Raw genomic sequence first — 16,056 nt, forward strand, 5'->3', positions numbered from 1 at the left:
GGGGGGAAGTAGTTTCCTTTTCCTTAGGACTGGCAGTGTTCCAAAATCTTCCAAAGGATTTCATGCCTAAGGCAGGACTAGAACTCAGGGTCTCCCTGATAGTAGCCCCTCACCTTTAACCACTACGCCAACCAGGGAGATACAGTTCCAACTAATCTGAACGATGTTTTAGCTCCTTTTAATGGATTGATGAAGATGTGCTTTTGACATCAAACTGGGATAGAAATACAGGTCACATTTTTTTTCCAGTGCCATTGTAACTTCGAACGGTCACTAAATGAATTGCCATAAATTGAGGATTACCTTTATCAACCTCCATAAAATTTTGAATGGTGCATATTTTGGACATTAATGTCCAACAGCAAAAATAAGCATTTCCTGGTTTCAAGAGATACTATTTCACATTGCAAAAAACCAGGGATCCATCATCCCGAAGAACAAATGTTTATTTGTTGATGATGTAATATTGTTGGGCGATTGTTTATTAATGGAATGAAAATTCGTCAAACGAATACGTGCACTGGAAACATGTATATTCTGCCCTCGTTTCTTCCCACGTGCACCTGTTAATTCAGCTAGTTGCTTGTTTCACTTTTCATTGTTCCTTAACGAGCCCTCCAAAATTGGATTGATTTTTCATGACTGGGAGGAGTTACAAGAGAAAAATTGATACCTTTAAGCTGTTTAACAAACTGAATTTGAATCTGAAGCTACCATGAAATCTGAGTCTGGATCTAAATCTACCTCTGAGTCGAAAACTAAATCCGAATTTAAATCTGGATCTGAGCTCTACCTGTGAACCTAAAACTAAATCTGAATTTAAATCTGGATCTGAATCCACATCTGAATCCGTATCTAAATCTGGATTTAAATCTGAATCTATATCTGAAATCTGAATCTGAATCTAAAATAAATCGGCATCCAAATCAGAATCAGAATAATCAGAATCTTCCTCTGAATCTAAACCTACTTCTGATTCTAAACCTAAGTCTAAATCTAAATCTGAATTGACAACTGAGTCTACTACATATGAATGAATCTACTAATCTGAATCTGAATCTAAATCTAAACCCAAATGTAAAGGTAAATCTATTCACAATCTCCCTAAAAACAGACCATTTAGATTCTGGGGATGCCATCGTATCCTCTGCCACGTCCTCATGCTGCTTCTCAGAGGTCTGGGTTCAAATGCTCCCGGTTGGACACCTCCAAAACAGAGACTCCCCCAGGTAAAGCTTAGCTCACACCTCTGCTTTGTTACCTCTTCTTGTGACCTGGAGGGGTGGGGAGGTGGGGAGAGAGTCAAGTGGGGAGGGAAGATGCTGCCCTTAAGACAGAAAAGATCTGGAGATACTACGTGGGCAGACTCAACTAAGCCTCCCGAAGAATTTGGGCAGGGTTAAAAAGAACTCCCCATCATGCACAGCAGTCTCCAGTTCCCCAGAGAGGCTGACGCCTCAAGGAGAAGCTGCTTGGAACTTGGATGGTCCTTCGGACAAAGAAAGGTCTGGCCAGCAATGGTCTTGGCAGGTAAAAGAATGGGGCTCTTTGGGATGGCAGGCTGCGGCCTAGGGTGAAAAGACACTCTGCAGACAAGGGCAATCTAAATAAATAGGGGTTGTGCTGCAGCATCCTGAGCAGGAAAGATTTCAGTTTAGATCAGGGGTCCCCAATCTTTTGGATACCAGGGACCGGTTCCGTGGAGAGAGGATTTTCCACGGACCGGAGAGTGCGTGGTTTGGTGTGCTGCCTGCTTGTTTGTGCAGACTGGTTGCTGGCATGCTGTGGCCCGGTCCACAGACCGGGGGTTGGGGACCGCTGATCTAGGGTCTCCTGCTTGAGCAGGGGGTTAGACTAGAAGACCTCTAAGGCACCTTCCAACTCTTGTTACTCTCTTCTGTAATCCCATGCCTCAGCAGAGTCCCAAAGACAGGCTGAGATATTTTTGTGATTTAGCACAGAGGTCCCCAACCTTTTGGGCACCAGGGACAGGTTCCGTGGAGAGAGTTTTTTCTGCGGACCGGAGAGTGTGTGGTTTTGTGTGCTGCCTGCATCCCGCGGATGGGGCTTTGTTTGTTTGTGCGGACCGGTTGCTGGCATGCTGCAGCCCAGTACCGGTACCGGTCCATGGACCGGCGGTTGGGGACCCCTGGTTTAGAGTATAGACAATCCTCGACTTACAGCAGTCTGTTGAGTGACAAGTCTCTCCATTCTCTCTCTCTCTGATTCTCTTTTCTCTCATTCTCTCTCTCATTCTCTTTCTCTCATTCTCTCGTTTTCTCTCTCTCATTCTCTCTCTCCCTCCCTCCTCTTAGCTTATTTTCTAGGTTCATCTTGCATCTCAGTGGCTCAAACTGGGAACACTTATATTGGCGTCAGAACAGAACCCGCCAGACCCTCGGTGGGGAGGGAAGTCACCTTAACCCCAGTAGGAAGCATGGAAAACGTCTCTCTCTGCTGGTGGTACCGAGGTCCCATTCAGAAGAAGAATGAAATCTTGACCTATCAAACATCCCCCATTCTTAGAGTCAGTTACAGCCAGGCTCATACAGGGCGCGAGCAGATACAACTGGATTGCTCTCTGAGCATCACGAATTTAACGTTCAGGGACACCGGCTTCTATGTGATCCTGAAAAAAAGGACAGTCCCAAACGCCTACGAAAAGGGGGAAGTGCTGTTACAGATCAAAGGTAAATAGATAAGGGATCCTTTCATATTCTCTACAGTAGTGATGGCGAAAGATTTAGAGACCGAGTGCCCAAAACCTGCTCCCTTGTCCCCATCCCCACTCTGCCCTGCCCACTGGACCACCCACCACCTCCACGGCCCACCACAGATCACCCAAGCAGCCCAGCAGCACCATGGCGGCCATGCCCTCCGCCCGTGCCCCGCAGCAGCATCTGCGCGCAAGGGCGGAGTTTTATCCCCCGCTACCGTGTCCTTGGCTGCGCTGCTTTGTGTGGGCCATGCCCAGGGGCAACTCTCCTCCGCGGGGCTGCTGGTGAGGAGGGGGCCATGGGAGGAGGCGGGGCTGGGGAGATGGTGCATGTGCCCACAGAGGGCTCCGAGTGCCGCCTCTGGCACCCATGCCATAGGTTTGCCACCACTGCTCTACAGCATCCTACAGACATCTCTAGAACCCACGTGACCTTTTGTACACACCTAGTAAGGTTGCGCTGTGATCTCAAGAAGCCCTAAAAGGAAGCGTGGCTCCCATTGAGGTATGTGGAGCTGGGGGTGTAGTAAGCCGAGCTGTTCTGCACCCAAATATCGAATACCTTTGACTTAGCCTGAAAACTTTGACTTAGCCATCAAAAGGCGGGTTGTCTCCACCCCCAGCAAAAGTCCAAACGAAACAGGAAACGTAGCCAAGGCAGGTCTTTCCTTCCACTTTCTGCTTCATTGACCTTTTAAAGTTTAGAGAAGCCCAAGTCACGTGACAGCTGTCAAGCCGGTGGGGAAAAAGGTATGAAATTGAAATGAAAGAATAACCATCAGAGCGAGGAATTCTGGGAGTTGAAGTCCACAAGTCTTAAAGTGGCCAAGTTTGAAGACCCCTGGTTTAATGCTACAATAGCACTGAGAAAAGTGACTTACAACAAGGGTCCCCAACCTATGGGCCACGGCTCACTAGTGGGCCGTATGGGGTTTGCAACTGGTCCACAAAGCCGGAAATGTTGGGGAACTCTGACTTACAACCAGTTGGAGCATCCCCACGGGTCACGTGTGATCGCAACTGGCATGTATTTACGATGCTTGCAGGGTCCTTGCACTGTCTGGTTGAAACTGAACAGAATTAGGGGTGATTCTGGAAGACAGGCCTCTGCCCTGCATCAGTGGGGATGGACAGATGCCCCCTTGTTGCGATAAGATGATCTATTCTATTCTATTCTATTCTATTCTATTCTATTCTATTCTAAAGATAAGATAAGATAACCTTTATTGTCATTTTTATACTGTGGGCACAATGGCACACATCAAAAATGAAATTTAGTTGCCCGCTCTCAAAGTGAAACACATACATGACACACACCTAAACATACTATGAACAACATATATATAGACCCACATCCCTGCATATATGTAGCAAATAAATATTAAATATTGTCCATCTTGAATATATAACGGAAGGAAGAAGCTTGAGAGTTCACAAGGTTAATGCTGTATGGAACGAAACTCTGGCTGAATCTGGATGTTCTGCTTCGGATACCACGAAGCCCCCTCCTCCCAGAAGGTAACAAGGAAAACAGGTCGTGAAGAGGATGTGTAGGGTCCCAGATAATCTTACAGACCCTGCTCAAGCAGCGCTTCTGTGCTATGTCCTGGATGGGAGGGAGGGAACTGCCAGTGATCTTTTCGGCCGTCCTCACCACTCTCTGCACCGCCTTCCTGTCTGAAGCAGGGATGCCTCCAAACCAGACTGTGATGCTGATGTGCAGACTATTATGTTGTGCAAGATTGCCCCACAACGTTCATCTTCTGGGTCCCTAGAAGATCTGCACGAAGCGAAGCCAGAGGCCATCGCCTGGATAGTCAACTGGACACCCAGTTATGAGGCCGGGAGAAATTTTGTATATTACGTGGGTTGTGCGTATGTGTTTACTCCTGTTCTGTCCTGTTCTCCTCTTATGCTAAATAATAATCATAAATACAGGTAGTTCTCAACTAAGTTGAGGACTGCCTGTAAGAAATAATAATAATTGGTCTATGACAGTGGTGGCGAACCTATGGCACGGGTGCCAGAGGCGGCACTCAGAGCCCTCTCTGTGGGCACGTGCACCGTCGCCCCAGTCCTAGGCCTTCAGCTGGGTTTTATAAAACCTTTTCACTTTAGGCCTCTGCCACTGTGTGCAAAAAAAAAGGTTCAATCAATCAGTCAATTTCAACTTCTCCCGGGAAAAAAAAGATCTTGCAAAGTTGGAATTGATTGATTGAACTTTTTAGTCCCACCCAGTCTGCCGTTACCACCGCAGCCACGCCCACCCAATGGGCCACACCCACCCAATGGGCCACACCCACCCAATGGGCCACGCCCACCCGGCACCCAACGATGCATAAGTGGGTTTTGGGTTGCAGTTTGGGCACTCAGTGTCTAAAAGGTTCGCCATCACTGGTCTATGACTATAATCCAAACTCTGAGTTTATCTTGGTTTCTTTAGAGTCTTCCAGAAAGGACATAGAGGCTAAGAATATCACGCTCACTGGGAAGGAAACAGCAGGAGTAGTTGTGGGCACCTTGCTGGGATTCATTGCTATTGTAGGCCTGGTTTCACACCGGAAGTTAAAATCCCCTCCAAGGTAATTTCCGTTATTTATCTTTTTTAATATATATTTCCTAAAACTGAAAGGAGAAACCACATCTGCCCAAGGAAAATGGCCAGAGTAGGACAGGAATGATCAAACGCATATGATCCTCGACTTAACAACAGTTCATGTAGTGACTCTTCAAAGTTACAGAGGGACTGAAAAAAGGGACTTGCGACTGTTTTTCACACTTACAACCATTGCAGCATCCCCGTGGTGATCAAAATTCAGACGCTTGGCAGTTGATTCGTATTAATGACGGTCGCAGCGTCCCAGGGGTTGTGTGATATGCTTGTGCGACCTTCTGACGAGCAAAGTCAATGGGGAAGCTGGAAGGAAGGAAGGAAGGAAGGAAGGAAGGAAGGAAGGAAGGAAGGAGGGGAAAAAAGAAAGAAAGAACGAAAGAGAAAGAAAGGAAGGAAGGAAGGAGGGAGGGAGGGAGGGAAGGAAGGAAAGAAAGAGAGAGAGAGAGAGAGAAAGAAAGAAAGAAAGAAAGAGGGAAGGAAGGAAGGAAGGAAGGGAGAGAAGGAAAGAAGGAAGAAGGAAGGGAGGAAGGAGGAAAGAAGAAGGAGGGAGGGAGAAAGAAAGAAAGAAGGAGGGAGAGAGGAAGGAAGGAAGGAAGAAAAGAAGAGGGAGGGAGGGAAATAAAGAGGGAAGGAAGGAAGGAAGAAGGAAAGAAGAAGGAGGGAGCGAGAAAGAAAGAAAGAAAGAAAGAAAGAGGGAGGGAGGGAGAGAGGAAGGAAGGAAGGAAGAGGAGGAAGGGAGGGAGGGAGGGAAAAAGAAAAAATAAAGAAAGAAAGAAAGAAAGAAAAAGAAAGAAAGAAAGAAAGAAAGAAAGAAAGAAAGAAAGAAAGAAAGAAAGAAAGAAAGAAAGAAAGAAAGAAAGAAAAGAATAGAAACCAGCAAACCTGTACTTGAAATCATGATGGGAGACAGTCCCTCAAGTGGTCTTAAAATTCTAAAACTGCCCACAACCTTCCAAAATTATGACCCTGAACTGTAAAGATATTTATTCTCTTAGCTTAACTTCCTCTTTTCTCTTCCTTCTTTAGGCGTCCTACTGAAACTTATACACTATAATTCTGGGCAGAACGAAGGCTCAAGAAATTATTTGGATACCCTGTTTGGAAGAGAGAGAGAGAGAAAAAACCGCAACCCCTTGTCTGATCTAGAAAAATTACGATCCATTTCCCTCTCTTCAAAATGGCGTTTTTGGGATTCAGCCCACAACTGTTTGCAGACACAACCTGGTGGATTACAGCCTGGTCCCCTAGGGAGTAAAATTAAAAACCAGAAGGTCCACACTCAGAAGCACGTGAGATGAGGAAAAAAGGGAAGTGACAAAATGGGTATTGTGACTTCCCAATGCCCACCCTGTGATGTGTATGTTTGCGTCCGTAGCTGGACAACGACTACGAAAGACCAGTGTGTGGGTCATGATGCCATGTGTAACAAACGTTAGGTCATTTTGGAGCCTTCGGGGTTACTTCTCCTTTTGTTTCCATGACCTAAATCTTGAAAAAAAAAACACTTGGAGGTTCTAGAATAGAGACTACACCCAAAAGATCGCCAGCATGGGAAAAAAAACTCTGGATTTTAGGAATTGCATCATCCTCCTAAAAGGAAACTGGCCATCAGCTTGGACACCAGAATAAAACAATTAAACACCCCCCCCCCAAAAAAAATGCAATTTAAGCATCAGGAAACCCACCCAGATCTGGCGACAAAATGAAATTCTTGGATCTGCTCATGAAAATAAGACCTTCCAGAACAGACTTCTTCAACCGGAGCTTGAGTTTGGGTTTTGGGGTATCCTTGAGATGATCCAACCTCCAGATTACAACCATGGCTACTCTCCACAGGCCTTTCTTCCTTGGTTCCCACCCACCCAGATGTTGAGGGCAATATAAGCATCCCTGGTGGTCTTTCCCCTTCTTTCTAGCCTCCCTTGATGAGGGAGATGAACAAGTAGACATAGTGAAGAAAGGCCAGAGCGTTGAGAATCCCTCAGGTGGCCAACGATCTTCTAGGCCCTGAAAATGGTCTTCTAATGCCACCCTTTGGAGATAGGCACCTCCAAGGCCTACTGGCTGGCATAATTCAGTTCCAGTAGAAGAGAATATTCGTAGCTCAGGGTTGAATTGTGGAGTCCTAGGTGCTCTTGGATCTTGATTCTCTTCTTGCAGATGTTTGAATACCAAACTAGGTAACATCATCAGTGCTAGAGGGGAATGGGGTCTGTGGGGAGGAGGAGGAGGACAACGACTTTGGGGTCGTTGATGCTCTCTGAGCTTGGTGGTTTTCTTGGAGACATTTCAATACCCAACTAGGTAATATTATCAGTGCTAGAGGGGAGTGGGGTTGGTGGTGGGGAGGAGGAGGAGGAGGAGGAGGAGGAGGAGGAGGAGGAGGAAGAAGAAGAAGAAGAAGAAGAAGAAGAAGAAGAAGAAGAAGAAGAAGAAGAAGAAGAAGAAGAAGAAGAAGAAGAAGAAGAAGAAGAAGAAGAAGAAGAAGAAGAAGAAGAAGAAGAAGAAGAAGAAGAAGAAGACGACGACAATGACGACTATGGGGTCCTTGACGCTCTCTGAGCTTGGTGGTTTTCTTGGAGACGTTTCAATACCCAACTAGGTAATATCATCAGTGCTAGAGGGGAGTGGGGTTTGTGGGGAGGAGGAGGAGGAGGAGGAGGAGGAAGACAATGACGACTATGGGGTCCTTGACTCTCTGTGAGCTTAGTGGTTTTCTTGCAGACATTTCAGTACCCAACTAGGTAATATCATCAGAGGAGTGGGGTTTAGAGTATAGAGTGGACGGATTAAATTTCCCTTTATTTAAAACCAGCCTTCCATTTTACTGCTCTCCCAGATTGATCAAACTAACCGTCATTGTGATCATAAACCAGCATGGTCCTGATTCACACCCAGGTGTCGGGGGGGGGGACAAGAAAATTATCCTTTTTTGACAAGCTATGAGCAACACCTAGAGAGAAGAGGAAGTGGAGGGGAAGGGAAAAGGCTGGAAGACCTCAGCCAAAGGAAATGGAAGTGAAGCAAGCTTGCGTGTTATCCTGGACAAGAGTTTGGCAACTTTTGTGTTGTAGATTTATCCTGTTTGCGATAGAATTTTAGTCACCCGGGATGATACAATTCGCTTTTCTGTTTTGAAGCTCAGCTGGATGCTTAGGATACAAGCTGAGAAGAATCAAGTGGGACTGGAGGCACTTAACAATGGCAGCGATTCGCTTAAACAACTAGGCCAAGGACGGTCGTAAAACGGGGCAAAACTCACATAACAACGGTCTCACTTAGCAATGGAAATGTTGGGCTCAGTTCTAGTCGTAAATGGTGAACTACAGGCAGTTCTTGGTTTACAACAGTTCCTTGAGTGATTGTCTTGCTTAGCGACGTCAATTTTGGGGTCCATTGTGGCTGTAAGTCGAGGACTACGTATTCCTATACTGTACCTCCTTGAAAATCAGAGCCCAGTGTTCTTAATACAGCCTTGGAGGACCCAGTAGAGTTCAACCAGACCAGGGGTAGGCAACCTTGGCTCTTTTATGACTCAGTGGACTTCAACTCCCAGAATTCCTGAGCCAGCATGGGGGAACTATGGCCCCTTCATGACTCGCGGACTTCAACTCCCAGAATTCCTGAGCCAGCACGGCTCAGCTTGGAAACCTCTTCCTTTCCCCTCAGCACGGCTGGCTCAGGAATTCTGGGAGTTGAAGTCCACGAGTCATAAAAGAGCCAAGGTTGCCAACCCTGAACCAGACTAATTGGTTGTGACCCGGAAACTGAACACACAATTCTACAAGTCCAGTAGAAAAAGCGGGAGCCGACATGCAAGGTAGTCCTCAACGTACGACCACAATTGATCCTGAAATGTCTACTGTTAAGCAAGACAGCTGTCCAGTGGGTTTTGCCTCATTTTACGACCTTTCATGCCACAGCGCTTAAGCAATTCACTGCAGCTGTTAAGTTAGTAACACGATTGTTGAACGAATCTGGATTTCCCCATGGATTTTGGTTGTCAGAAGGTTGCAAAAGGGGATCACATGAGTCCGGGGACACTGCGACCATCATAAATATGAGCCAGTGACCAAGGCTCTGAATTTTGATCATGTGACCACAGGAGAGGCTGCAACGGTCGTAAATGTGAAGAACGGTCTTGATTCACTTTTTACAGTGCTGTTGTCACTTCTAACGGCCACTAAACGAATAGTTGAAAGTCAAGGACTACAAGAGGGACCTGTTGTGTTGAGACCTTCACCTTCGTTCTCTTAGCTGCCATTAATGGAAGATAATTTGTCTTGAAGATAATTCATTGTAGAGCTGTGGATTAACCGCTTTCCAGTTTCAACTCTTAAGAAATTAAGAATAGAATAGAATAGAATAGAATAGAATAGAATAGAATAGAATAGAATAGAATAGAATAGAATAGAATAGAATAACAGAGTTGGAAGGGACCTTGGAGATCTTCTAGTCAACCCCCTGCTCAGGTAGGAACCCTACACCATTTCAGACAAATGGCTGTCCAGTCTCTTCTTAAAAACTTCCAGTGTTGGAGCATTCACCGCTTCTGGAGGCAGGTTGTTCCACTGATTAATTGTTCTCACTGTCAGGAAGTTTCTCCTTAGTTCTAGGTTGCTTCTCTCCTTGATTAGTTTCCATCCGTTGCTTCTTGTCCTGCCTTCAGGCGCTTTGGAGAATAGCTTGACTCCCTCTTCTTTGGGGCAGCCCCTGATGTATTGGAACCCTGCTATCATGTCCCCCCTCGTCCTTCTCTTCATTAAACTAGACATACCCAATTCCAGCAACCGTTCTTCATATGTTTTAGCCTCCAGTCCCCTAATCATCTTGGTTGCTCTTCTCTGCAACAAAGATGTCAACAAATGGTGGCAGGAAGCCATCTTTTGCTCCCATGGGCCTACGGGGCTCCTCTTTTTCCAGGTTTGACAGTCACGCTGAAGCAAAACGCCTGACAAATCTAAACTTTGCCCCTTTGTCCAACCGGTCAACGCTGAGGATGACACACCCCAACATGACCACCAGGCGGGGAAGCCTCTTCAGCGGTAGACAAGATGACCCAACTGATTTTCGTCTCATCTTTCCAACATTTCTGTCAGGCCTTTTTTTTTTTTTTCCTCACAGTCATCGGGCCTGTGGTGAAGATGAGGGGGACAATGATGGGGAAACCAACTCACTAACAGCAAATGGCTTACTCAATCTTCTCCGCAAAGCTTACATGTTGCCACACAGACATCTAGATGCAATTGTGCAACTGGCCAGGAGGTGAAGAGATGAGAAAACCATGTTGCATTTTACTAAGGTAGCATTTCTCAACCGTGGCAACTTGAAGACCGGTGGACTTCAACTCCTAGAAATGGGGAATTCTGGGAGTTGAAGTCCACCGGTCTTCATGTTGCTGAGGTTGATAAAACTGTATAAAGGGATCATTAAGGCCGAGGTTAGCCAGTTAGGAGAGTAATACAGGTAGTCCTTCATTTGACAATTGAAAAAAAAAGGGACTTAGGACCATACCTCGTGCTTATGACCATGCTCATGGTCACAGGATTGCAATTGGGGCACCTGGTAACAGACATGTCATTTATGACAGTTGCAGCATACCAGAGTCACATCACTGCCATTTGTGACCTTCCCCTCTGCTTTCTGACGAAGGGTTATTCGCTTTGCAACTGTGTGACTTGCTTAATGACCACAGTACAAAACGGAGCAAAGTCATGGGATGAACGACGATTGCATCGTTTACTGACCAGGTTTCAGGTCCCAATTGCGGTTGTAAGTTGAGGACTATGTGTAATGACTTCAACTTTGTATGTTACAGTCCAGCTGGGTTCACGCAACATGCGGAGTTATTCTCTTCCTTGCCGCCTTCGAGAAGAACATAGAGCAAAGACTAACAGAGTTGGAAGGATCCTTGGAGGTCATCTAGTCCAGCCCCCTGCTCAAGCAGGAAACCTTATACCATTTCAGACAAATGGCTGTCCAGTTTCTTCTTAAAAACTTCCAGTGTTGGAACATTCACCACTTCTCGAGGCAGGTTGTGCCACTGGTTAATTGTTCTCACTGTCAGGAAGTTTCTCCTTAGTTCTAGGTTGCTTCTCTCCTTGATTAGTTTCCATCCATTGCTTCTTGTCCTGCCTTCAGGCGCTTTGGAGAATAGCTTGACTCCCTCTTCTTTGGGGCAGCCCCTGAGATATTGGAAGACTGCTATCATGTCACTTCTAATCCATCTCTCCATTTTACTAGACATATCTAATTCCCTCAGTGTAGCCTCCAGACCCCTTATCGTATTTGTAGCTCTTCTCTGAACTCTTTCTAGGACCTCAGCACCATTTTTGTGACAGGAATGGACCCAAGGGTGACCTCAACCAGCGCAATATAAAGCGGTAATATCAGCACCACCTAGCCGTCTCTTTCCTCAGCCTATGCTGAAGTAAAAGCAGAACGGGGAAAAACAATATATTTCTTAACTCCTTTGTCGATTTGTTCAATTTGTATGCTGCCTGTCTCTCTGTCCAAAGCGAATTAATCTAGAGAAGGGTTGTACAACAGAATATACAGTATATATCTCTCCACAGCAAGAACTTCAGAGGTCTAGTTTGGCCCGTAAACCATGTGTCCCCCTCCCTTCCCAATGGAAACTACACAACAGGTTGCTGGAATTGGGTATGTCTAGTTTAACGAAGAGAAGGACAAGGGGGGACATGATGGCAGTGTTCCAGTATTTCAGGGGCTGCCCCAAAGAAGAGGGAGTCAAGCTATTCTCCAAAGCACCTGAAGACAGGACAAGAAGCAACAGGTGGAAACTAATCAAGGAGAGAAGCAAGCTAGAACTAAGAAGAAACTTCCTGACAGTGAGAACAATTAACCAGTGGAACAACCTGCCTCCAGAAGCGGTGAATGCTCCAACACTGGAAGTTTTTAAGAAGAGACTGGACAGCCATTGGTCTGAAATGGTGTAGGGTTCCTACCTGAGCAGGGGGTTGGACTTGATGACCTCCAAGGTCCCTTCCAACTTTATTATTATTATTATTATTATTATTATTATTATTATTATTATTATTATTATTATTATTATTATTATTATTATTATTATTATTATTATTATTTATTCCCTTCTCTCCTTCTGCTCACAAACCCAAGGCTCAAACCGCACATCAACGCTGATCCAGAAACTCTTTGGGGAATCTCTGAGAAAACCCTGAAATACAAGATGGCTGCTGCTCCATTTCCAGTGGGCTCCTCATGAGGTGGAGTGGGATGGCTGTCATGTTCAGATTCTGCCTTAGTCATTATAGGTGGTGTAACCGCCCAAAACAACAGAAAAGGAAGTATTTGTGATCACTGCAGAATCACCCACACCCTTTGGGTAACGGTTCTTCCTTCCTTCCTTCCCGTCCTTTGGCTGACAAAAGCAGAAGGGCCAGTAACTTTATCAGATCAACATCAAGGAGTGCTAAACCACTAAGATCTGAGAAGGAGAAGGAGGAGAAGTTCCTATTCTTTGTCCCGTTGACCTTACCTGGAGGACTCAGAATCCATGGAGCCTTTCCGAAGCCATCGGGGATCTCAAACCGCGTTTTTGCTCGCAGGTCAGTCCAAAAAAGTAAACCTGGTTTATTTCTTCTATAACCTCTTGGAGGCAAGCTGGCATTGCCTATTTTTAATTATTCTTTTGGGGTGTGTGTGTGTGTGTGTGTGTGTGNGGGGACCTCTAGACTAGAAGACCTCCAGGGTCCCTTCCAATTCTATTATTCTGTTACGATCATCACCAAGTGAACTTTACAATACTGTCCCTTTTTTATGACTTTCAATCAAGGCTTTCACATCATGTGTTTTAGAGAAGGAAACAGAGGTTTTTAGAGACAGAAACAGAGGTGGTTTTTGTTATTGGATTTTGTGTGTATGTGTGTGTGTGTGTGCCTTCAAGTCAGCGTTGGGTTCCAGTGACTATCTGGGCAGCTGCCTACAGTTTTTCAGAAGTGGTTTGCCATTGCCTTCTTCCGAAGGCCGAGAGAAAGTGACTGGCCCAAGGTCACTCACTGGCTTTGTGTTTAAGCTGGGACTTCTTCTTCTTCTTGTGCCATATCCATTATCGGACGTTAGCGATCATGTTGGCGATCCTGTTTTTATCAGCAGCCGCACGAAAAAGGGCTGCTGAGTTTTGTCCAAACCAGTCCCTTAGATTTTGAAGCCATGATATTCTTCTTCTGCCTGGACCTCGTTTGCCTTCAATCTTTCCCTGGGACTAGCTGGGTCTAGAACTTATACTAGCCTTATACTTTTACCAGTACAGCAAACTGCCTCTCTTTTTATCAAGAGAAGGAAATGAAGTAGAATGTATTGCATTCCCTGCTCATGATAGCACTGATCAGTTTTTCACAATACAAGCTAACTAGGATCACTAATCTGTAAGCTACATTGCAAGCCAACATCGTCTTCCCACATACCACCAACTAGGAGGTACACACAGTAAACATTCGAGATATCTATTACTACCTTGTTATGTGCTATAAGAGAGGGGGAGAAATTTATTTATTTGATTTTTATCCTGCCTTTATTGCTTCGTAAGTAACTCAAGGGGGTCAACATACCCAATTACTTCTTTCTCCTCCTATTTCTCCCACAATCAACCTGAGAGATGGGTTGGGCTGAGAGAAAGGGACTGGCTGAAGGACACCCAGTTGGTTTTCATGCCTAAGGTGGGACTAGAACTCACTGTCTCCTGGTGACTGGCCCAAAGTCACCCAGCCAGTTTTCATGTCTAAGACGGGACTAGAACTCACCGTCTCCTGATTTCTAGCCTAGTGCCTTGCTTTACCACTATTCTGTTATATATTCAAGATGGACAGTATTTAATATTTATTTGCCATGTATATGTAGGGGTGTGGGTCTATACATATGTTGTATATAGTATGCTTAGGTGTGTGTCATGTATGCGTTTCACTTTGAGAGCGGGCAACTAAATTTCATTTTTGATGTGTGCCGTTGTGCCCACAGTAAAAAAAATGACAATAAAGGTTATCTTATCTTATCTTATCTTATCTTATCTTATCTTATCTTATCTTATCTTATCTTATCATCTAAACCGAAATGACAGACATATTTTTTGTTTGGGGAGTGGCTAGTTTATAGATAGAATAGAATAGAGCTGGAAGGGACCTTGGAGGTCTTCTAGTCCAGCCCCCTGCTCGAGCAGGAGAACCTATACCATTTCAGACAAGTGACTGTCTAGTCTCTTCTTAAAAACCTCCAGGGATGGAGCACCCACAGTTTCTGGAGGCAAGCTGTTCCACTGGTTAATTGTCCTCCGCTCAGCTGAGATTCTAACTTGTTCTCTTGACTCAAGCAATGAAATGCAATCATATGTCAAAATATGTCAAAACTCCAAGATTGAAGGGGAAGTCCAGCAGAATGGGCTGGACTGCACATAGAGAGCATCCATATATGGAGTCCCCTTCTCAGACGCCATCCTTTGCGCAACGTTTTGATGGAGAACTACAGGGTGGGGCATGGTGTGCTAAGCATAAACTGCAGAGAAGATGCTTGTTGTTGTTAGTTGCGAAGTCGTGTCCAACCCATCGCGACCCCATGGACAACGTTCCTCCAGGCCTTCCTGTCCTCTACCATCTTCTGGAATCCATTTAAGCTCACACCTACTGCTTCAGGGACTCCATCCAGCCACCTCATTCTCTGTCGTCCCCTTCTTCTATTGCCCTCCATCTTTCCCAGCATTAGGCTCTTCTCCAGGGAGTCCTTCCTTCTCACTAGGTGGCCAAAGGACTTGAGCTTCAGCTTCAGGATCTGGTCTTCTAAAGAGCAGTCGGGGTTGATCTCCTCTAGGACGGACCGGTTTGATCGCCTTGCAGTCCAGGGGACTCGCAGGAGTCTTCTCCAGCACCAGAGTTCAAAGGCCTCAATTCTTTGGCGCTCAGCCTTTCTTATGGTCCAACTGTCACAGCCATACATTGCAACTGGGAAAACCACGGCCTTGACTATACGCACTTTTGTTGGCAGGGTGATGTCTCTGTTTTTTAGCATGCTGTCTAGATTTGCCATAGCTTTCCTCCCCAGGAGCAAGCGTCTTTTAATTTCTTGGCTGCAGTCCCCATCTGCGGTGATCTTGGAGCCCAGGAAAATAAAATCTGTCACTACCTCCATTTCTTCCCCGTGTATTTGCCAGGAATTGAGAGGGCCAGATGCCATGATCTTGGTTGCTACAAGGATGAAATAACTTTATTTTTTCCCATCTCTTTGCAGGTTGCATCCTAAGCTGCTTGTTGCAGTTGGTGCCAGCTGAGGGAAATTTAACCGTGGTTTCTATACCTGAATACCCTATCCAGGAGCAAAGAGTCCTTCTGAATGTACAGAATGTCCAGAAGGAATTTGAACAATGCGAGTGGACACAACCCTCTGGGAAAACAATTATTTTTACCCGTGAAACAAAATTCACCCCAGCTAATGCTTCCCAAATCGTACAGGTGTATGAGAATTGTTCCTTGAGTATCAAAAACCTGAGGTTATTGGATAAAGGAAAGTATACGGTCAAAATTACCTTCCCTTCTACACAGCAGCAAGATACAAAAGGTCGAGAGATCTATATAGGTTCCATTTTTGTGACTTTCTGTGGTAAGTTTTAAAAAGCCATCTTGCAGACTGTATTCCCCCGACAATGCCTAATCTGCAGTCTAAACATTTAGAGCAGTGGTTCTCAACCTTTTTAATGCCG

The 16,056-nt window shown here is 45.4% G+C and overlaps 1 protein-coding gene across 1 annotated transcript in view; it reads left to right on the plus strand.

Moving 5' to 3' along the window:
• The first annotated feature begins 12,808 nt into the window (after positions 1-12,808).
• The window catches only part of LOC107297644, an 11,132-nt gene continuing 7,884 nt past the window's right edge, over positions 12,809-16,056 (plus strand). Inside the window, exons 1-2 of the mRNA XM_015827006.1 lie at positions 12,809-12,919; positions 15,588-15,956. Coding sequence (XP_015682492.1) covers positions 12,868-12,919; positions 15,588-15,956 — 421 coding nt within the window. The 5' untranslated portion in view covers positions 12,809-12,867. The remainder of the gene's footprint in view (positions 12,920-15,587; positions 15,957-16,056) is intronic.

Source organism: Protobothrops mucrosquamatus, unplaced genomic scaffold (genome assembly GCF_001527695.2).
Source record: "Protobothrops mucrosquamatus isolate PMUCROS unplaced genomic scaffold, P.Mucros_1.0 scaffold3435, whole genome shotgun sequence".
Classification (NCBI taxonomy): domain Eukaryota; kingdom Metazoa; phylum Chordata; class Lepidosauria; order Squamata; family Viperidae; genus Protobothrops; species Protobothrops mucrosquamatus.